At 40.7% G+C, this 24,162-nt stretch overlaps 1 protein-coding gene across 1 annotated transcript; it reads left to right on the top strand.

Annotated features, from left to right (window-relative positions):
• Window positions 1–288: 288 nt before the first annotated feature.
• OPRM1 (opioid receptor mu 1) lies at window positions 289–23,623 on the top strand. The gene is made up of 4 exons (XM_051801692.1): window positions 289–755; window positions 15,143–15,495; window positions 16,410–16,930; window positions 22,245–23,623. The coding sequence occupies exons 1-4, from the start codon at window positions 418–420 to the stop codon at window positions 22,281–22,283; spliced, it is 1,251 nt and encodes a 416-aa protein (XP_051657652.1). The 5' UTR covers window positions 289–417; the 3' UTR covers window positions 22,284–23,623.
• The last annotated feature ends 539 nt before the right edge of the window (window positions 23,624–24,162 follow it).

Below are 24,162 nucleotides of genomic sequence, written 5' to 3'. Positions count from 1 at the left end.
GGTGTTTGCCTCCGATGCCCGCGGCGCTCTTGTAGGGATCATTTTAAGCGCTTTGCCTTCAAGTGCCACCCGCAGGGAAGGGGAAGCCTGCTGGCGCGCCGCCCGCTGCCCTACGCCTGCTCCGCACCAGGTGCGCCCCGGGGAGGGCTCCGCTCGGGCGGGGCGGGGGAGCGGCCGCCACCGTTCCCCGCCGGCCTGGGAGGAGCGGCGACGGGCGGCGGGCCGGCGGCCCCACCGCTCCTGCCTCCACAGGCCCCTCCTTCCGACCCGCCCCGACCCGCCCGCCGCACACATGTGCCCGCGCCCAGCGGCGGGCGCTCCGTCGGGGCTGGCGAGTGCTGCCACCTCCCCGACACCGCGCCAGCAGCTCCGCGCCGGCACCGCGTCCCTCGGGCGCGGGGAGCAGGTGGCCGCGCCATGGCTGCCGCTTACCTGCTGGGCAACGGGTCCGCGCCGCTCCTCGCCGGCGCCCTGGAGGTCCCGTTCGCCGCCAACGCCTCCGCCTGCCGCCCTCCCGGGCCGCCCTGCACAGCCGCGCCGCCGGGCGCCTGGGGCAACACCTCGGCGGCGGCGTTGGGCTGGAACCGCTCCGAGCCCTGCGGTGGCGGCAATGGCAGCGCGGGCGGCGGCGGGCCCTGCGCGCCCGCGGGCGGCGGCCCCTCCGTGTTCACGGCCATCGCCATCATGGCCCTCTACTCCGTGGTCTGCGTCGTGGGGCTCTTCGGCAACTTCTTGGTCATGTATGTCATCGTCAGGTGAGTGCCGCCCTGCCCCGCCCCGCAGCCCACGGGCCGGAGCCCCGCCGCGGGGGATGCTGCGGTCCCCCTCCGGCAGGCAGCGCGTAAGGGGCCGCATTGGGGGTGCGAAGGCTCATCTTCCCCCTGCGGGGAAGGGAAAGGAGCCAGACCGGGTGATCAGGGAAGAGAAACTTGTGGGGCCGTGAGGGACGGCCGGTCCGTAAGAAACCGCTGCGGGTCCGGGGATGTCCTACGGACCCTCCGTGCTGCAGCACCTCTGCGAGCTGCCCTGTCCAGCGAGGCCTGAATCCCGCACCTGTCCCCTGAGGAGGGAGGATTTAAAAGGGCGCCTGTGAGCGTATACGGGTACAGTGTGGCACACGGACAGCCGACACGCATCGTCGCGCTTTTCCACCCACCTCTCCCAAATGCACGAGCAAAATGTAAATGGCACCGCGGCTAAACGCATCTCTGTGCCCGTGCTGAGAGATGCCCGTGCATCTCTGTGCCCGTCTTTAGAGATCCTTTGCCTCATGTATATTGATATACATGTACATATACATACATGGGTATACACGTGTATAATAAGTACGTATGCCATGATCACGCGTAGTTCCGGCGGTGCTGCGGCACTTCGCAACTTTCTCTCCCGCAAGCCCACCTGGCCTTCTACCGATCAGATCACGCGCGATAAATCCGTTTTCCGTAAATCGGTGGAAAACGGATGAGAGGGAGTTTAAAGGGCTTCCTTTGCCGGTTTGGGAGCGGAGCGGGCCGAGTGGCTTCTATGGGGGAACACTGCCACCTCCCGGGAACGACAGGGCGGGAGCGAGGTGGCAGGGCGCGACAGGACGGAGCTGACTGAACTGCTCTGCCTTCTTGCTATTCGTCGTTTCCAAACCAAGCATCCGCTGAGCCCTGAAAAGCTAAGCAGGGGAACGGGAGTGGCCCAGGGGCACGCTCCCTGTGGGGGCAGCTCCAGCACTTCCACTTTCCCCAGGTATAGAGCGTCCTTTCTCCGTTTGAACGGTGCCTTCCCCGAGGAGTCGGGGCCGCAGCCGTCGGGCATAAGTGCCGTGGCCGCAGGAACAGAGGCTGTGTCTCGGCATCGCTTGCAGGCCAGCGGCACCAGGTGGCTTTGTGGTGCGTGGGTGCAGCGCTGACGGCGCCAGCTGTAGAAAGCCGGGGGTAAAGGTGGCGGCCGAGGTTGAGAGCTGCGGCAGGGCGGAGGATGCTTCCTTCGGCACATATTGGGGATGTCACTGCAAAGCCTGTGCATCTCATAGACCTAGTGGGAACACAAGTAATATCTATCAGTGGTTCAGACTAGAGCAGTTCAGAAACCTTGTGGTTTTAACTACAGAGGCTGCATGCACAGAGCTGGGGAGATTCTCTTCTGTCCTGTGATTTTGGTCAGTCTGAAACTCAAGCTGTCCATGTGAAGATAGAGCTGCAGAAAGGCTTCTGAACGGGGGCATGACTGCAATCATTGGAGCAGTGTTGAATGCATTCCTCTGGGAGAAAAAGCAGATGCACAGTGTAACAGAGCCAGGAAAGCTGTCAGCAGAGAAATATGCCACAGGTTGTCCCTGGGATTATGTATTTATTATACTGGGCATAATCCATAATAGGTTCATATTTCTTACAGTAATTAATTGAATTACACTTGCACCACAAAGCCAAATCGAATGAGGCACTTGTATTTAGATTTCTATCTAAAGAGAGCATCTTTCCCTGAGATGACAGCTTAAAAACAAAAACCAGAAGCAATAGAAGACAGCAAAAATATATTTTCATTTTACAGAGGAAAACACAAATTAAATGGCTTGTCCAAAACCATCCAGGAATTCAGTAGCAAAGGCAGGACTGAACCGAGATCTCCTGTGCATGAACAGCTTTTGGTATGACAGAATTCCTTCCCAATTACTATCACACAACTGTTTAGCAATTTGGGATGAAAAAAAGAGTTTACATGTTAATGATTGAATAGGATCTGTGGTTTAAGCAACATAAAAATACATTTCCTTTCTGTGCCTCTCTGTAGGTAGAGTATATCTGGACAGCAATAGGGAACTTAGTGATTTATTTTCTGTTGCAAGCTATACCAAAATGACAGCGTTTCAAATCATACAATATGTATATGCAAAATGGTGACTATATGTGCTCACATTCTTGCACCCTTGCATTCAACTACACATAGGAGGCCAGCATTTCACTGGATTGAATTCGGCATCATATAAAACTCCCCTTCTTTATCTACCTTCCCACCTTACCTGCTAAGGAAGAACAAAACATTGAACTTCATATTAATTTTGAGAAGAATTGAGACTACTAAAAATTAAGATGTCTAAGTGATATTGGTACCTAGTTTTCTTGAAAATACTGGGAGCTGGGAGGTAGGTGCTTAGATATTTGAAAGTCTGTCCTGCTTACCTTTCAGAGTCCAGCCCTAGTGAAAGCAACAGTAACTTCATATTCACTGTGCTGCATTCTAATATCTCATGCTTGATTTCTTTAGAAATATTTTTTAAAATAATTATATTATTCTTATAAACATTATTATTCTTCAAACTTTTCTGCATGAAGCAGATCCAAGGATTTGGAGCCAGAGCTGTGCAGGTGCTGGCCTGATGAGGAACTATGATGATCACTCCACAGTGCCACTCTGTTATCCCTGCTGGGGCAAACAGAGGTCAGAAAGCAGACTTGTCCAAGAAGGAGTTAGAAATGTATTGTGATTATCGATATGAAAAGGCTCTTCATGCAAAGCAGGTCCATGGATTTCCAATATATACACGTTACTCTATAATTAATGCATTCTCATCCACCCAGATGGTTCTTGTTCAGCTGAATGCTTTCATCCTTGAATTAATATTTACACATTTTATATGTAGTATGTGAGGCTGAGCCTCATGTTACTAACACTGAGCTGTGTCTTTTGTCAAGTACCAAAAAATGTCTCTGAGTGACAGCAGTAATAGTTTAATGTTTTACTGACAGCCATGAATTTCCTGTAATCTGAAAAATCTGTTGATAATTTTTATTATCTATTTTCCTTATGTTCTTTGTGTAAGTGTATATTACTAATATGAACACAGTGTTGTTATGGCTATATCAGTAGCAAATGCTACTTCTAGCTGCTGCAGAGTACAACAAGACAGTGTACAATTAGAACCATATGGCATTGCATTAATTTACACAGTAATCTATAGGCTTTTCCAGCTTTCTCATCAAGTCGGTGGGATACTAGTCACACAATTAGAGTGGAAAGAAGAATATGCCCTGTGATTAAGGCAATATGCTAGAAAGCTGTAATAGATCCTTGGTGAAAATCTTGAGCATCACAGGTCTGGAAGAGAGGAATAGCTCACAGAGGCCCTAGTCCTCCATGATGCCAAATGCCCTGAGAGAACTGTAATTCCACCAACAGCCACTGAAGTTACTCCAGTTCAGAGTCATTCCTTATTTGATTTGCTATTAATTTTGTCACATATCATAAACAAAGGCGTCTCAGGTTCTCTGTGATCCTTTGCAAGGGAAGGAAATATCTTGTTTCATTAGAGTAAATGATTATACTGCTTTTAAAAAAAGCCAAAAAAACCCCAAAACCACAACAAGAACCAACCAAACAAACAAACACAGAGAGGAAAGAAACCCTCTCTGAAATTAAGAGAAATCTTTCTACTTTTCTCAAAACAGATCTTAACAGTGCTTTTTAAAAAAGAGCTGGGACTGAAGCATCATCTAATCTGGAAAGACTATGGAGCACTGAAAGGTCTGATTACTTCAGCTCACTGACACTGCAGGAAAACTGTTTTACTGAGTAGAACAGAATTTGGGTTGAAATTTCAATTGTAGAAAGAATTGATACGACCAGAGGAATAAATATTCTTACATGTTCACAGAAGTGGAGAGTCTGTTTAGAGAAAAATCCTGAAAATCATCACAAGCTTGAAAGTGGCTGAAGCAAAGCAAGTTTTTCTAAAAAACGGGGGTTCTTCTTTGCAAGATGACGTAGTGTTATGCAGTATGTAAGAAGACCTGTGGCATCTTTTATAGCAGCATAGCTCAGGGAACTTAGAAACCAAGAAATGCATGAAATTCCTTCTTTTCTTTCCTGTCCACAGATGCATGAACTCTGCATTTCGGTGGCATTGCTTTTGCAAGTGTGTGTCCTGCCTGTTCCACTGACTGCAAAGAAAAGGTTCCATCCCAGTGCTAAGAGCTGTTCTCTAAAGCCACAGCAGCCTTATCCAGTAATGTCAGTTATGAATTGATACAGCTCACAGCACCAGTGGAGACAGAACTAAGGGAGTCAGATTGGGTAGAAACAGCACAGGAGCTGAATCCAGTCAGCAGCATAGCAAGGGGGTGACCCTCAGCATCTTTCCTTACAGAAAGGCAGGTGTCCCTGTTTGCACACTGTTTGTGACAGAGTTTACCAACCTTTGCTAGTGGGTAAATGTTTGACTAGCAAGCAGCTCCCCTCCCTCCACCAAGATCAAGGGAAGCAGACAGATAAAATGGAATGTGTACCTCTGTATTCTCTTTTTTTTTTTTAATTATATAGTTACAGACATGGTCAAAATACATTGGGCTGAAACCTGGGGATAAACCCCATCTCAGTGAGGGAGCAGAGGCCCCTGAGGGTGAGTGAGAGCTCTGCAGCCCCACACTCATCTCCAGACCTGGTCCCAATGAGCTCTTGCAGCAGAAGAGCATGTCGGGCCCAGGTGAACAGACCCGCTGGCTCTCCTAGTGGCTACCACCAGGCACTTCTGAGCAGAAAACAACCCTTACTGACTCAATTTCTCTTGAAAAAACTGTTTGATCCCACTGTACTTTTCCTAGAGTATAATTATGTTAATAGTGTTAAATATTTCCTGATTTTTTTTAAATTTCTTTATAAAAATAAGTCAAATGTTACCACCTTTTCATGACTTCAGTAAAAGTAGAAAATATTGTAAGCAGACTGTTTATATTATGTAATTATTAGCAAGCTAATGGCTAACGAGCTATTTAGCTAACATAATCCCAAAATACTGCTTTATTTTGTTTTAACTTACAGTATATTTCCAAATCATCAAGAATAGCTTTTGCTGAACACACTTGATAAGTTTTTATAACTTTTCTAGATCAAAAGGTGACATATTTTCAAAAATCTCAAACCTAATATGATCCAAGCCCAAATGTCTCAAAATCATAGTTAAGCTTACTAGCCTGTTTTCCAGCCATAGCCAGCAGCTGGTGTTTAGCCAAAGAGTGGAAGAAAAAGAGACTACACTGTGTGACTGTCCTCCTAACAGTCTGTTAGACTGCAGAGAGACTTTCGGAGCTGCAGTTTGCATCAGCATTTGTTCGGTAGCTTTTTGTGGACATTTCTAACATGGAGCAGTACCAAAAGAAATCAGAATCAAAACTAAGATTGGAAATAATAAGTCACAAAATTTACCACTTCTAAACCAAGCTGCTTTGAAACAAGTATTTGAAGCATTTTTGAAGATTTTAAGTTGGTTATTGTTATTACCATTAGTTATTATTAGGAGTTCTAAGATGGATGTTGTAGAGATTTTCATTAGCAGATATTTTCAAAATATGGTTTATTTTCATGATGATTCCAAGTAAAAACAAGTTTTCTGTACCTGATGATTCTCTTCAAAATACGAATCCACTTATTATAACTATATTTTTAAAAAATCCAAAAGCAACTATTTTCTGAATTGCTATGGTTAGGCCAATCTCTAATGAAATTCTTTTTATAGCCATCTGTGCCTTTTTTGGTTTATACTTTGAAGTTTGGGTTTATGGTATTGAAAAGGGGAATATGATAAGTATCTTTCAAAGCCCCCTGCTCCCTTTTGGGCTTTTAATGGTATTAACTAGCAAGGAGTTCCACAGCTTAGCCCAGCTGTGATAAGATGCATTCTCATTCATCTGTTTAAAGTCAAACACTTCTAAATTTTATTTATATTTCCCTTTGAGTTTACATGATGAAAAAAGGTAGGGATGACAAACCACAGCTAGTCAAATAACTGTGAAAGATGTGAAATAGATTTTTTTCCACCTTCTTACTGAGAAGTGTTCAATTATCAGCTATAAGATCTTGTATCTCAGATCAGGAGTAAAACTTCAGAACAAATATGTCTGTGTAAAATGGAGCATCTCCTCCTCATTGTGTTGTGTGGAGCAGTTCCAACCGACTGAAGTCTCTTTCTTAAGGGGGAACAGGGAACAGCAGTCAGTACAGTGCGAATTTTCAGCCCTAGGATGTACTGCCTGTATAGAAAAATCATCTAATGAGCCAGTTACCCAAATCCTTCTCATAAGGTGATAGTCTCAGTACCTCCATCAGAGCCCCAGTTTCAGACACAATCTCATCCTTGTCATGTAGAGATCCCAGTACTTTTGATTTGGTTTTCTCACATAACATATAACTGTGCTCCTTCTTTCTGTCATGCCAGCCTCCACCATCTCCTGCTTTCCCCTTTTCTCCCTTCACAGGCAAGCCTTCCTCTGCATTTATCTCTCCCTAGTCCCTATCTCTCCCACTTCTGTCACTCCTTTCCAGATCACACTCAACAGCCTCACTAGAAGATCCCAATCTCTTGTACACAGGAGACCATACCTTGTATACTTAGCATTACTTGGATCTGTACAGTCTATGTGTGACCTGAGCAGGAGATGTTTAAAGTACAGTCCTTTTCTCAGGTGATCAATCTACAAATCAGGAGGAGGGTACCAGCACCTGGAAACCAGACAAAATAGGTGTTAACTTGTCCCCTCTAGAAAAATGTCACCACAGTTATCAAAGATGTAGTCAGTGGTTTTACTCTCAATCACACTTCCCTGAAGGCAGAGGGAAGAAAGTTAAATTGAAGGTACTAACAGTTTTCCTTTATGTGTCTTCCTAGCGAAGCAAAAACTTCAACAATAAACACCTGCTGCTGGATAATGGCAATATATTGAAGTTAGTCTTTTTAGCACCATTGATTTATTTCAGGGAGATGTGTTACAAATAACCATGAAAGCAGCAACCTTTATTAGAGACCCATATATACCTCAGCACCAGGCAAACAAAGACTCGGATAAAAGTGGTTTAACAAACAGGACAGATTAAGTTCTGAAATAACTGGCAAGTAGTTTTCTCCCCATTTACCTAGACTGGAAGGGAAATAAGTGTACCAGCAGATGACTGTTTGGGCACTGGAGCTTCCATATTACTGTCATTTGGTTTTTATCATTAAGGAGCTTTTTATGATATCTGGGAAAAGAGAAGGAAATTAGGGTAATAGGAATTACAAGACACTGCAACATCTTAAATATTTGTGTGGCAAGGGATATATCTATAAAAACCTGTTCTTGACTCGTTCTTCTCCCGTTTTTGGGAAAAACAAAGAATGCATCACATCAGCTTTATTTTGTATGGGTTTCTGCCAGGAAAATACATTGCATGTATTTTGTACATACGTGTAAAGTAAAAAGGCGCAAAAATAATAAGAGAGAAATAATAAAATAGTTGCCTGTTATGACTACTGTGGAGTTTGTGTGTACTGTCTGAAGTAATCTCCTTGCTTGTTAATTCTCTCAGTCAGACATCAAAGCAAAAGAGCAGCCTTCCTCTTGAAAATAGCTGTTTTTCCCAAGAGAAAGAATCTTGTTTTTTTTCCTCCAGGTAGGGACTAAACTCACTGGTTCAAACTAAATAGCAGAAAGAGGACCTCTATATACTGCCTTGCAGTAGCAAAAGAAAAAAAAAAGGCAAAACATAAAGACAGCAGCAAGTAATTTTTAGTCCAAAGCCCAACACAGGAAAACAGGATGAGTCAGATGTCCTCACAACTCTCTTAGACGCATTACTCCCAGAAAGACTGACACTGGAGTTTAAAGTTGACGCTGCCTAAAGGCTTTAGTTTTAGCTCACCCTCTCCCAAAGCTGAGGTCTGAGAGAAGTTGCTGATGGGTTGAGTACAGGAGAAACAGCCTTGAGCTGGTGCTGCTCCCCAAGAAGCAACGTGCCCTGCTTACTTCTATATCCTGTAACCAAATACTGCAGGATCTGCACATACCTTGGCCCTGTCCCAGCATAAGGAAAGGATAAGCTGGGAAGTCAAAGGTGCTAGCAAGATAACACGAAGTGACATTGCTGATATTCTGACTGAATTTCATTTGTGCTATGGAGGAGAATAAAGTGAAAAAGGAACTTGGCAGTGGGAAAACAAATTATTAGGGAGAAAAGAGGTAGCAACTACAATCCAGCAGTTAGCTGCCCTGTGTTCAGATCCACATTCACCAAATACATTCGAACTCCTTCGAGAAATGGGCATCCCCTTCCCAGTGAGTGAAGAGGGGAGGGGAAGGCTCCTCCAGCATAATGTATGTGAAGTATTACTGAATATGTCAAATAACTAAGCCCTTTGCTTTTAGATCTACTGCACTTCTGTACTATGTCATACCTTGAGACCTGAAGGGATACCTGATATTCATATGTTTTTCTTCTCTCTAAACCACCATCACAGGTCACAGCAGTGACCAGGTAGCGATGCGTTGGGAGTCAGGATCCAAGACTTTAACAGAAGGGAACAACCACTGCATCTGTCTTTCTTAAAGACAGTGAAAGCATCCTCACTCTCCCATTTCAGCCTTTGCCCTCAAACTCAGGGTTGGTGGAGTAAGTAAGTGACTGTGATGGAAATTGCACAGTTTCATTGCAACCAAGTGTGAATGCTTTCTGCTCTTATGTTGTAGCTGCTCGAGAGTGGGGGTTTTTTTCAATTTGTTGTTGGCTTGATTTCACTCTGGGCTTATTATTTTAAAATTACAGCCTTGTATATGATCTCTTCAGAAGAACATAAATAAAAGGATGAGTAAATTTTTAACCACAGGATGGCACCTCCAATCTGGGTGGCTTTACTGCCTAATAACCTATAAGGATTGTACCCAAATTTATGGTGCTTGTACCCAGAGCTGGAATTTAATGACTTAAGGCATAAGGATTCTAAAGTACCCATGAATAGAAAAATCAAAGACTAATTTTTCAAGCTGATTAAATCACGTACTCCCAGACAGGAAGGCTAGACTTCTCCAGAATATATATGGCTTCAAAACTTTAAGAGGTTACAGTCTACCACAGCACACATCACAACTGTGGCTGAGATACAATACATGTCCTTAACTCTGTAGAGACCCATTACCATGAGAAGAAAGAAAAAGGACAGTAAGATAGGATGGCCATCCGTCAAGTCCATTGTATGAGACCCTTTAGCTCAGAGGTACTTTCCAGAATATGGCCTATCTAAGAGACTTCATTTCAGTGTCAAATATACTAGTTGGATTGGCAGACAGAATAAATTTTTGAGGGTTTTTCCAGACCATCCTGAGTATGACATGACCTTTGTCAAAGCTTTGAGTGCTCAACAAAAATTGAAAGTACCTGTTATCTTAGGAAAATACACCAAAAAAAAAATCCCCTTTCCTACAGATTTTGAGTTGCATGTACAAGGTGCACCAGAACAGCCATGGAAAAAAAGTTCATTTAAATTGATTCAACTAGCTGTACTTCACTTGTTTTAATCTTCCCACTCAAGGTGACCTCAACTAATCTAATGTATGCACATAATGATTCTTCATTTGTGTAACAAGACATTTATACAAGAAGAACATAAATTTGAAACACTAATCTAATCTCCTCCAGCATCAATAAGGGTTACATCAGGTTGTATGCAAGACCTAACTGCTGGCTGCTTTTTCTTTCAACAGCCAAACCATTTTCAAGAATGACTGCTTTCTGCAATGAATCTCTATGATAAGCCAGTTTTTCATGTATTTTGCTCTGAACTTAAACACAGATCTTGAAGTAGTCTTTGTCTCCAAATTAGCATTCTGTAGGCAAAACCTTGAATGCCTTTGTGTTGCTGAAAGTAGTTATTACCAGTCTGTCATTGGCCAGCCCATTTCCTAAGTGCAAAAGACCATTTCTGCTTTCTTCTTAATTGATGTTACTCAGACATTAATTTGAAATTTTTTCAAATTAATTTGTAATGGTATGTATTACCCTATTCATTAAGCTAAACATGGACCACCTCTCTAGCTTCTTTGCACCAGCTCACTGGTACAAGGATGCTGTAAAACTGATCTGGTCCAGAAGGGCCAAAGGGTCTGGAGGAGGGGATAGCTCAACAATCCACATGGGTGTAAACCACTTGACCAAGGAGCAGTATGGACATGACTCTGATAGCGTACAAACTGTGTCTGTTAGGCTTAGATAAAGTGTTATGCAAACTAAAAATTTCATTAAATTTCAAGAAAATAGATGCTCTTCATGTTAGTTGGTCTCTACTCTTGAGTCATGGAAACCTAAAAGAAGTGACCCTTCAAAAGTTTTTAAAGGTGATAAGGTGGAATAAACTATTGGAGTGGACAGGCCAGAAACAGAGCTGTGGCATGTCTCTTGCAGAAAGAGAGAGAATCACAAGTGTACTCACATCTCCTGTTCCATGTCTGAGAGGTGGAAGGGAAGGTGCTTGTGGCTGCTGTTCAAGGTGCTGTTACACTTTGTGCAATGGAACAGGGGGGTCTTTCTAAGGTTAATCTGGTGAACCTTCTATTCAGTTTGCAAATTACAAGCAGCCCATGGGCAGGCAGTTGAAGAGTCCTTTTCAAGACTTTCTATTAATCCTTGAATGCTAGGAACTTGATGACTATCTGAGCAGGATTCTCATTCTTTTCTCTATTGCTTTTTCTTATTCCGAGCAAATCCCAGTTGAGTGGACCTCTGCAGCTTAGATTTTCAAACTTGAAGTGTATTTTAAAGCTTTGTTGGACTGAAGATTAAGGGGAAGGCTGTGTTTTCCCTAAAATATTAGACAGACATAAAATGTATTCTTACTTTAGTAAATCTGATCTATCATCTACTATTACCAAAAAAACAACACTTCATAAACATAAATGTTTTATGATACAAAACCTGCGCCGAGGAGTTAGGAAGGGCATACTAGTGAGTGTGCCCACTAGTGTATAATGAGCACAATTAATTTGAGTATGTATCAAGAGCAGTATTTTGCTAAATATTGAAAAAAATTGAATCAGCATGTTCTATTACTCTTTTCATTACAGAGTTGTAAAATAGAAATAATGTCACCCAAAGTGAACATCCCTCTTCATTTACAACCTTGCTCATTGTAATGCAAAATTTAATATACTTGGTGTTTTAGATGCTGAAATTTTAATGTAGTCTAAATACCAGTATCCAGATTTTCATGGGTTTGCATTTAAGATTCTTTTTTTACATATCTGTTAATTTTTAGATTCTCTAGTGGCTTTGAATGAAAATGTGAAAGTAGTATCTTTTAAAACATTGTATTTATAAACACAATAGTTTGGGTATTATGAAGTCCCTCTGAAGTATAGAAATCTCATCACGTATACATCTGTGTCTGGATGATGGAGATATTTGTGCTGCTTGTTTAAATAGGTTGACTGATACCTCAGCAAAATGTATAATAATAGCTAAAGTCAAGACTTTGAAAAGCTCCATTTTGATGGACTGTTATTTTTCATGCTGTTAGAATTACATTAATCAATTGCTTCAGTATTTATTTGTTCATGCCAAAAGGAATTCTGGGGACACTGCTAATCTACTTATTTGGAAAAATGGGTATTTTACAAAATGTACCTTTCAGAAATAAGCCCTTTATAAAATCTTGAAATATTCAGTACAGAGAAACGCCCAAATCCCATAGAATTCACTGAAAAGAATATTGTAAATTTCAGAAGGCTTTTGTTGATTAGGCAATTGTGGAGGTAAATACTTTCTATCACCACAAAAGCTATGCTTTTGTTCATTGTAAGAACAGCATGATTAGAAGTACAAAGATTACAGAGTACATCAAGCAAAACCCTTCATTAAGTCTGTAGTGGTCATTAAACAAAGTAAGTCCAAGAACCTTTAAACTGTCAATGAAAAGAAGATAGCAAAAGGGAAAAATATGTAGCATTTAAGTGGGATAAGGCCCATTCCTAGTAAAGAAACTTTATTCCATTTATTCAGACCTTTTTTCTGTGTGTCCTCTAACATGCTAAGCTGAGTCATGTGTTGATTAAAGCCATTAAAGAATGGCTTTAATTACTGATATCATTATCATCTGATGATGTGCTCTCCAGACAGAACTGTGCCAGAATCATATGTGATGGCAGCAGCACTGAGCAGTGTTCCCAGGTGTGCTTTCTTGTCCAGCCATAAAAATAAGACAATCATCTAGGACGGGCGTCTGAGCAGGGATCAGCAGCCTGGGTGAGGGCACAGACTCCTCACCACCTTTCCCTGTTTGTGCAGAGCTGAGAGCCACTGCCTCTCTGTTGCTGCTCCTGCCTGAGCAGATCAGACAGGAGCAAGCTGGATGTGTCTGCTCAGAACACAATCAAACCTCCAGGTTAGCTCTCTGGATACACCTGAATATGTCCTCAGACCTATGGAAAAGACACTCGTTTTGATAAACCACAGGGCTTAGCAGCAACATAAAAATGTTGCTGCTTTCCTTCTCCTCTGCAAAATTCCCAGGAAATACTTTCTCCTTCCTCCAAACAGTTTTTAGAGCTTCAGCTTACTGTGTATCTCTCCCACACTGCAATCCTGCACATTTTTCCTGTAAATTTTTCCAGTTTCCAGGAGAGAGAGTCATGAATGCTTGCAGCAACTGCGTCCTCTTATGTTGATATTACAATCTTGTTAGATAAATGCAGTAAGAAAAGTGTTTAGAGGACTTTCAGAATATGGGTTTTATTTAAAACTAGGAACTATCATACTCAGATCATACTTTCTCAAGACAGCAGTCAAGAAAGAGCTTGGATCTACTTGAAAATATGTTTTTAAAAACCACCCTAATTTGAGATTAGGGTTGCTAGTGGCTCCTTGTGCATAGTACTAGAAAATGAGAGAACAAATCCAGTATCAATGCTTTCAAATGTTCATCATAAAGAGCTATGTAGGTCCATTCAGCATGAAGTCTGCATTTCTGCAGATCCTACCAAAAAAAGGTCCCAAGTGTGTGTTCCCTACACAGCCCCGTCATTGGGATTTTTTTGCAACTGACTCATGTTCTGAAGAGATCTAAGAGCAATAAAAACCATGAAAGACTGTATTTTACACTTTGTCTTCCCCAGCAGGTTCCCTGACAGATCTTTTCAAATGGGCTATTCTTCTCGCAAATCATTCTATAAATTGTTGAATGTTTGATCAAACACCCTGCTTTTTAGTTTTGCAGAAACAGAAGGAAGTTTTATCAGAAGAGCAAGCTATTTGATGCTTGCTGCAAAAGCCAGGCAGCCGCAGTGCCCGGCAATCTCAGCAACAAGGAGAGCAGCGTGGCCAGGAACATTACTTAAAGTGAAACATTCATTGTACCACTGCAAATCTATAGCATCCACATAAAAAGTGGATCTCAAGTGCTGCTCAGCTGACACAATGGACTTGCAAATGTTCTTCAAAAATTTGATTAAACTAAGGAGGAATCTGGACTCTATCTTTAGCAAATACAAATTAAAATATAAAATGCCCTCCCTTCTCAGATGTGATTTGAGTGACATATTCAAAATTCAGGAAGTAGGGTTTGTGTTGTTATAATAGCACAGACTCAGAGAGAAGAGAGTGCAATGAAGGTTGAAGACCCTCCTGCCAAAATAGTCACTGCAGAGCAGAGCAGAGAGAGCATTCCTACCTCAAACAGCAGGGCTGCAGCATCCACCTGGCATGCTGGTTCTATTGATACATTCAGTGCATATGATGTTTTCTTGTTTGATTGAAGGAACATCTGTCGAACTTATATTGGACATTGAGATTAGTAGAGCAATTATTTTAGAATTCTGTGATTATAAACTAATGAGAAAGTCTAAAAGCCTGAATTTTTAGACACCATGGACTTGATAATTATGCTAATCTCTTATGTACTTCTTCCTTGAGGAATTACATCATTACTACTCCACAACCTACAAATGAATTCTCTATTTCTACAGACCATGGTTATGATATTTGGCATGACATCAGCAGGTACAGAAAATCTATCCATGTAGTACAGTGTCTGATATGTAGAAGTACAGGTTTTTTTCAGCTTCTCAGTTCTTTAGCATCTATCATATTGTTTCTTCTGTGTTTCTTCTGTGTATATCCTTTCCCTTAGCACGAGTTAAATTAATCTTTTCTTCCTTACATCCTTTAGCTAATGTCTCACTGAACTATCAACATTATATAGGTAAATCATAGCAAGGTCATTTGGTTAAAAGCAGAAAATACGATCTTTGACAGTATCTAGCACGTTATTTTACAGAAGTTTCTTATAGATGATGCACTGGACTCAATTTTATTTAACAGTGTCAGCTATGGTCATTCATGTGTTGCTGATTTTTTTTTCTAGGTACACGAAAATGAAGACTGCCACCAATATCTATATTTTCAATCTTGCCTTGGCAGATGCCCTGGCAACAAGTACTCTGCCATTCCAGAGTGTGAATTACTTGATGGGAACGTGGCCATTTGGTACCATCCTCTGTAAGATTGTTATATCCATAGACTACTACAATATGTTCACCAGTATCTTTACACTCTGCACCATGAGTGTAGATCGCTACGTAGCTGTTTGCCACCCAGTTAAGGCCCTTGATTTCCGTACCCCCAGAAATGCCAAAATTGTCAATGTCTGCAACTGGATTCTCTCTTCTGCCATTGGCCTGCCAGTTATGTTCATGGCAACTACTAAATACAGGCATGGTAAGTCTGGCTTTCATTCCAACATTTAAACTCCTTTCTGCATTGTTTTAATGTAGAGACATTGAATTAGCTTCTGCCCTCCAATCTGTATAAGGCACGTATCAGTGCAAATGGGCCCCTTCAACAATTTTGCAGCTGGCTGTGGTTGACTGGACAAGCACTATATGTCATCTGTGTTTTACAACAGGCAGCTCCAGCTCCTTCTGTGGTCTGTGCAAGTCTTGCTGCCCCACATGGTTACTGTAGTGTTTGGAAAAGCATCTGGGCCTGCCTGCCTTCTGCTGTGGGGCAGTTATACGTTGTCTTACAGCACAGAAGCCTGCACTTTATCCGGGATATTCCCACTGGGGCTGGCAGTCATAGATATGTTGCATGTAGTCTGGCAGGATGTGATACAGAGCAGAAAGCACAATTCTGGATCACTGGTGCTCAAAGACCTTCCATAAAGGGACAGTGACAGCACGTCAACATAAATCCAAACCCACCATGGTGCATAGTTGCCAGGTGACATGTCATTTTCTTCCTCGTTGCCCTGAAATGCCCAAACTCTTAGCACATATGGTAGCTAAGCCATCTTTCTTTTCACTAGGTTTTGAAAGTGAAAACGAGGCAAGGTTTGAGCATTTGTGACAATTCAGCTCTCTTTCTTTTCCAATATACATTTAATTCCAAGCAATAGAATGAAAAAGAGGACACGTTAATTTGGTTTTGTTTTTCTAACTCCATACATGTTTTGCAGCACTCTGACCTATCAATGTTTGTGTAAATGACAGCTCACAGATTGCTTCATTTTACATGTTTACTTAGTAAATCTTCACATATTTGCCTATGATATTTAATTTAAAAAAGTTTTTAAAAAAGCAAATGAAAAACTGACCGTCTTGTTCTTCTCTGATATTTTCCTTTTTCCCCAGGCTCGATTGACTGCACACTTGCATTCTCCCACCCTGCATGGTACTGGGAGAACCTCCTGAAAATCTGTGTGTTCATCTTTGCCTTCATCATGCCAGTCCTGATAATTACTGTGTGTTATGGGCTGATGATTTTACGCCTGAAGAGTGTGCGCATGTTATCCGGCTCCAAAGAGAAGGATAGGAACCTGCGGAGAATCACAAGGATGGTTCTTGTAGTGGTGGCAGTGTTTATTGTCTGCTGGACTCCCATCCACATCTATGTCATCATTAAAGCCCTGGTCAACATCCCAGAAACTACTTTCCAGACTGTCTCCTGGCACTTCTGTATTGCTCTAGGGTATACAAATAGCTGCCTTAATCCAGTCCTTTATGCATTTCTAGATGAGAATTTCAAAAGGTGTTTCAGAGAGTTCTGCGTCCCCACCTCCTCAACCATTGAGCAGCAAAACTCCACCCGAATCCGACAAAACACTCGTGACCATGCTTCCACTGCCAACACTGTGGATAGGACTAACCATCAGGTATGACTAGCAGTGGAGATGTCATCTCTGGATCCAGGCCACCTGCCTGGAGATGACATGTATTCTGAAGTTACTGTCTATACTGATTTGTAGCTACCTGAAGGTCTGAACACCTTTGAGGTTATATTTGAAACTTCTGTATGCATACACAGAGACCCCAGTCCTGCATGGTGCTAGTTATTCTCTACCCTGCTTATGTTCAGAAGTCAAGGGTTTTCAAGGTTACCTTGCCTGACTGGGTCCCACATGCATGCATGTACAAAGCACACAAAACAGCATTTCATTTGCAGGATGTTTACAACAGGTGACTGAAGGTTAATCACAGATTTCTCTGTTCATACTCCTGGTCTTCTGATAGAGACAGGAGTGCGACAAAATACAGATCTCTCTTCTTCTCCCATTGCAGCAGTGAATAAAAAGATAAAAAACTCTGTGTGTTCACTTTTGACTGATGTATAGAGAAGGCCTACCTGGCCTTGTTTTTCCTGAAAGACATGCAAGAAGTAGACAAAAGCTTGTCTACATGCAGTTCTTATATCAGATATGTGTTGACTAAGGTGGGTTTTGATATAGATAGATAAATAGATAGATAGATAGATAGATAGATATAAATATATACATACATGTTAAGGACTATTGTGCCATTTTGCCATTTTAGCTATACTAAGATACCTTTTCCATGTACAAAAAGCCTTTAAGAAGCAGACATTTTATGACACATCAGATACCAAGAGAAATAGATTTTTTTTTAATTCAGTCTTTGGTTGCTTACTTTTTCAAAGAAGCTCTTTTGTAAATGTTCAGTGTCCATGGTCCTGTAATTAGTCCAGAGAATTTCCAATCCCCATCCTTAAGTGAACATCAAACAAAACATGAAAGCAAATCTTAACATTCATGAAAGTCATTCAAGCACATCACAAGCACTAGAAGTTTGAGTTGTCTCTGTAATTCCTTAAAAAGAAGAACTAAAGGCATAAGCCTGGTTCATTCCTTGCCATATCACCTTTCAGCAATATATTTAAGGTTGCTCACACACCAGTTTCTCACTGCTGCCACTTTAGCCACAAGCTGGCTGTTTCCTTGAGGTGCAGAATTCAGTGGCTTCTTGTGAAAGCAGCTGCAGACCTGCCGCTCAGCTGCTGCCAGAAACCATAAATCTGAACATTACCATCTCCAAACAGACTAAACAGTAATTGCATCAGAAAAGAGGAGGGACCAGTCGAAAGGGAGAAGGGCTAAAGTGAGCTTTATTAAGCATCAGCAGTTGGTATTTTTGTTCACCACTGTCTGATTCATACATGCCAAACCATGGCCTGTGAAATCGGCACCTGCTCAGTCTTACACACACTTTGATGGTGGAGCAGAACTGCCAAACTTGGCACAGGCACATACATATATGTATCTATGTATATACATGTAGTATTCACTAGGTGTAGCAAATTATTAGAGAGACTCATCTGTTAATAATCTATTTGTAACCCTCGGTGGAGTCAATTTTGTGCATGTGTCCGACAACAGGATTGCGTCTCTTATGTAGTACAATTCCAACTTTCTAAAGTGTGGTGTGTATGTACCCATTTTCTAAATTTACTTATGGATCTTTATATTACTTTTAGGAGAGTTGTACACTTCTACCAACAGCAGAGATTTATGTGGCACTGGCCAGAGTCTGGTGAAATAAAGTCTATTTCCTTGAGCACTGGGCAAACACAGAATAGAATATGTTTTGCACAAAGATCTTTCAACCTACACCAACAAGGGAGACAGTCTGCAGAGGGAGGGATGAACCAAGTAGTGAGGTGAGCTTGAGAGTGACAACAAGAAGGAAGCTAGTCTCATAGTTGCATTCTTTGTTGATTAGGGATTTTTTTTTCCATTCAGGGAATAGTGATGAAGTTAGTTAAGAAGAAATAAAGTATATGTAAAGAGAAGGGAAAGGGAAGACACTGAAGGGAAAGGAAAGTGAGAGGAAGAGTGCTGGGAAGAAAGGGGAATGTCAGTAATGAGATCCAAGTGAGGCAGTAAGGATGGAAACTGAAGCAAAGAGACAACCTGCATGGAACAAAGGTGTATAGAGAGCTATAAGAAGTTGCTTGACTACTTTGGTAGCTCTTCCTAGCAACTAAGTTATCAGTTTTCCCCAGAGCCAAGGAGAAGAAGACCACACTTGGAATCTCAGGTCCTCATAGATGGGCAAATAGGTCTCTTTTCGTGAAAGAATTTGGAGTGGACAGTTTTGCTTCCCTCACCACCGTCCCTGCAGTCCCTGCTTGAGCAGCTGCTGCTGTTGCCACTGGTTTACTTCTACCAGATGTGCTCACTGAGTGATGACCTGGGCCTTCTCCCAGGACTACAGTTCAGCAGTTGTTTGGTGCAGTCTTTCCCACTCTCCACAATGTCTATAGAATACATTCACAGCAAGCCATTTTCAAAGCTTAATATTAAACTTAATTTATCTTTTTTCTCCAACAAACATTTCTGTAAGAGGTAGTTTTGTTGTTGCTTTTATCAGAATGACAGATAAGATTGTAGAACTAATCTACACTAAAATGGTTCTCTGGAGTAGTACTTAAAAGTGTAACATGTAATATTTTTATATTATTATTATTTTAAACAGAGAAAACCCTAGAGTGAATGCAGCTTTTGCTCTCAAAAAAGAAAAAAAGAAAGAAAATAAATCCCCAGACAAAACAATGTTTGCTTAGACAGTCAGATTTTGTCAATTCTATTGACAGGGTATTCTTTTCACAGGTAAGTGCCTTCTGTACAAGAAAGTCTAGCTCGTAGATCTGTATTGATCGAAGTGTACTGACAAGCTCTTTCTTGTAAAGACGAGGCCTTGGAGAGCATTTGGTATGAATTCTAGTGGCAGGGCTGTATAGTACTAGGCACATTTCACATAATTTTCTAAGAAACAGATGTTCTACAAGTTCCTTTTTTGCCAAGTGAGAATTCTTTTCTCCTGCTAAAGTTAATGAGAAATGCAAGGCTCAATCACATAAGGCCTAACACTTAAAGCACTTAAAAATAAGCATTGACTGGTGGAAGGAACAACTGCATTTTCTATCAGTTCAAAACTCCTACAGAAAAGCAGCATCTTGCAAATGCACATCTGATCTGTAACACTGATGGTGTGAACACTTATAGAAATTGTATATGCCTAGTAGACAAACACAGCTCTGAGGGATAAAAGACAGTGGCTAATCAGGCATGCAAAAAACTGGAAGTGTTGTAAGATAGGTGTTTCACATCTGTGGGGGGATGTATGCTGTGTTACACTCAACTAATTCCTGCAGTAAAATGCATAGGGTACATCTGTTCTGAAGTGAGCATAAAGGCTCAGCTCACTTTAGTTCAGGGAGGCATATGCAGTCTTATAAGTGTATTTGCATGGAGAAGGAGTGATGGAATCCTGAAAAAAACGCTCAAAGCGCAAAACTGCTTACTTTGAACTTTTTTCTGTATGACCCAGTATTGGTAGGGTAAGGTAATAAGGACCAAAGACTAGCTTTTGCAAATGGTTGAGAGTTTTTGATGTCATTGGCATTAACCTGATTCGTATAAAAGACCTTGGCAAGTATTTTGAAATAGCTCTTACTTCAGATGCTGAGACTATTTGCATTACTTTATCTCTAGGATTAAAAGAAGTTTTTTTTTTTTAATTTAAAATTAATTGATGATTACTTTTCCTGAAAACTATGTTTTCCAAATATATTAAATTTTTGCTATGTGTTAATACCAAAAAATATAAATAATCAGGAAACTCAATTATTAATAATTATTGAAATCCAAGAAATTTGTTTCCATGAATTAGTTTCTTTGTGACCTCTTTTTATAGCTGTTTTTATAGCTGTTTCACCTGAATGTATCGAAGCAACTAAGCAAATGATGTATAGGCACATCTTCAGGACTATTTAGTCATCCTGTGTAACTATATTTTGCAATTTTAGCTTCTGATGCTTTCTCCTTAACTACTGAAGTGTCTAAATGCCCTAATGGAAGCTGCAAATCCTCCTCATATGCTGAAAATGAGGCCTCAGATGTGTTCAGTAAACAAAGGCTCAGCCCTGAAAACTTTGCCCTTGTTGCTTGGATTGGCAGCCACATGTAGAAATAAAAAGGATATTGGATTCAGGAAATGCTATTTTTAAGTTGAAACAAGGAAAAATTGAAAGCTAGTTTCACTTTGATTAAATAAATGAAGAAAGTGATTTCTTACTTTTCAGTTTTCTCAGTGCTATATGAGAGATTGTAAACAAATATGGGAAACGCTGGTGAGTCCTATTGCGGAAACACAAAAAAGCTGGGCAGTTTCTGTAACTCCAAACCTTGGCAGATTCACATCTACCTGTATTAATAGAGAATGGCCTTTCTGTGTATTTTTAGAAAATTGATGTATCTCCTTTGTAAATTATACTTTGTTTCAATAATAATTTAAAGGTATTGATTTGTTAAGAAGCCCATTTCTGGTAAGATAGTGACATCAATGAAACACTTGTTGAAGTTCAATAGACCCTTAAAATCAAACTTTCTTTTGTAGCTGATTCGTACTGTCATGGGCTCTTTGTGAATCTTCAGGTTTCATCTGTGATTCTTCTGTCCATGCCATAAACCCTTGATTTGCAGTGTCTCCTACCCTGTTTTCAACAAGTTCTAGTACAGCATTTGCTGGGCAGCAAAAAGGGATTCTGGACTTTCAGGACATGCTGTGCAGTAAGCAGGTTTTCTTGATGAAAACATCTGTAGTGCTGTTGTGCCTGCATGCAAATTGAACCTAACATGGATACTGTGGACACCCAGGGCTGAGAGGTTGTTGGGTTTGTTTGCTGATGTAAGTCTGTGTCACACAGCATTTAAACTGGACTTTAACTGAAAATCCAAAAGTCAGACAGTATCCTGAAACATAGAATGTATCAGCTAAAATACCAGCTCTTCTTTAACTGCTACAGAAAGCATACAGGGAGGGAGCGATATCTTTCCATACTCGTGAAATTCTTAGAAAGTTCCACTCTAGAAAGAGAACTGGCTTGATACAAAGTATTCTAATTCTAAGTCAATTTTCAGACCTACTAATGTTTTTTTGTCTTTGAAGGCCAGACATGAAACTTTTCTGTGTTTTGTTACTTCATGGTAAAGGCATGGTCTTTATGCCTTACTCCCTATGTGTTCAGCTTTATACAGCAGGGCAGTAGATGCAAATGAGAAATAAATTCCTCTTAAAAGAAACCTGCACACATGTAGACACACACACAGACTTGTGGGTGGGAAGATACTAAGCAACTGTTCATTGTATTTGCAATTTCTTTCCTTTCAGTTGGAACTTCAAGAAGCTGAAACTACTCCACTGCCGTGACAGGGTCTCCTGCTGCATGGCTCTCAAAGCAGTTGCACACCAGTGCCACAGTGTGTCTGGGCAGTATGCTATGGGAACGTGTAGGATATACTTTCCCTCAAAAAAACACCACAGAGGAAAGCATCTGCTTTTCCAGTCTGTCACAAATTGCTTCTGCAGCACATCTACTTTGCACAGAATAGAAGCATGAAATATAACAGCAAGCAGAGCCAAGAGGTACGGGGGCTTGCCAGGCTCCAGTGTTCAAAACAGTCATGTTTACCAGGAATACATACATGAGTCTAAAACACAGCTATTGTACCTGTGGCAATCTGACATGCTCTTGATAAGTTTACAGTGGTATTAAAACAGGTTGGAAACAAAAATTCAAAGGCTGGACAACTTACTTTGAAAAATGAAAGTGAGCTTTTAATGACGGGAAATAATGTGATATGAAGTTTTAATACTGTTGGGTACACTCTATTTATTCTTAAAATTTGTAGAAGTGTTTCCTGTGCAGGTTATTTGCGTGCTGAAGTCTAACACGGTCATCTAGAACAACACATTTGCAGTTCAAGAGGTCTTCTCTTACAGGATTGCAATTTCAAAGGAAAAATATTTCTTTCAGTGATCACTTAAAAAAAAAAACCCAAAACTCCAAGCTTCACCTTCTGCTTCTGTTTCTCATGTAAGAAAAGAGTAAAATCAAAACAACAAGCTATCATTTTTTCTAAAAGAGATGAGTAAATGAAAGTATTCCATGTTATTGATTGTCAAATTATCCCCAAAACACTACATTACCATAAATTCCTTTGTGAATAGAAATGTAGCTATAAGCCTGTCAAAGTTTGCACAGGCTGATGATGTCTTCTCTTTCAAGTAGTTTCTCAAATTTCAGTTGCTCTGTCAGCAACATTTTCAATTTGTTAGCCATCAACAGCCCCTATGTGAAGTGCTTGGAGCAGTTAATGCATTAGTCCATTTTTTAAAAAACAAAAACAAAAAAAACCCCAGACAAACAAACAAAAAGGTTACATTTTGCTAGGTATCTATTTTTTCTTAACCAAACCCGTAATATCTTTGCTTTTCTAACTAGTGTAAAACAGTCTGCATCTGCATTTTGTATTAGCTGCTAAAACACATTAAGATTTCAGGAGAGAACATTGTACTGCAGTAAATGCCTCCTTAGCTGTTTTCTAGTATGAGAAATAGAAATATCCATGTAGATAATTTGTGGTGCGATGGTATTTTCTAGACATTGTTTGTTACTTGGTTTGTAAATAAATCATCAGTAGTTAACCAGGGGAAAATGTACTTTGATGAATTTAAGTGTATTCTAAAATACAGCTCTATGGAACAGGGAGGTTTTTTGTCTTTTTCTTTCTGCAGCCAAAATGTATTTCTTATTTTAATTGTTAAAATCTATGTAACAATAAGCGTTTAATGTGAAATTGTTTCTGCCATAGACTGCATAATAAATATTGAAGGCCAAATACTTGCAAGTTGTAAACTAAAGGATTATTTGAGTTTCATCACTGTGTTCCAGCTAAATGTGTAGTCTAGATATCAGAATATGAAACTAAATATAAGGGAAGTGCCTTATTTTTTTTCCCTTTCTGTTGAAAATTTCACTCTGTTGTCACATGGATTTAATGTTTAATTTTGTATTAGTTTAGCTGTATCATCTCATAGTCATCATTAAAGTTTAAAACAGAGTCATCGCCATTCTAAGAGGTTTTGCATCTAATTTTTAAACAGCATAAGACAGGCACTTGGAAGAAATTAACATATTGTTTTACACCACACAGGAGTATGATGTAAATAACAAAAACAATATAAAATACACCAGAGATGTAAATAGATTAACATCATATGACACCATTACTGTCTGATGTATTTG

Source organism: Manacus candei, unplaced genomic scaffold (genome assembly GCF_025592945.1).
Source record: "Manacus candei isolate 608988 ecotype Guabito, Panama unplaced genomic scaffold, ASM2559294v1 h1tg000052l, whole genome shotgun sequence".
Lineage (NCBI taxonomy): Eukaryota > Metazoa > Chordata > Aves > Passeriformes > Pipridae > Manacus > Manacus candei.
Note: the sequence above shows the minus strand (reverse complement) of the source record. Positions and strands in the feature narration are given on the sequence as shown.

Excerpts from the sequence above, each read along its gene's own strand:
- OPRM1 (XM_051801692.1), top strand. The coding sequence starts at position 418 with ATGGCTGCCGCTTACCTGCTGGGCAACGGGTCCGCGCCGCTCCTCGCC. Across the intron at positions 756-15,142 it reads GTCATGTATGTCATCGTCAG|GTACACGAAAATGAAGACTG; the intron begins GTGAGTGCCGCC and ends TTTTTTTTCTAG. Across the intron at positions 16,931-22,244 it reads TGGATAGGACTAACCATCAG|TTGGAACTTCAAGAAGCTGA; the intron begins GTATGACTAGCA and ends CTTTCCTTTCAG.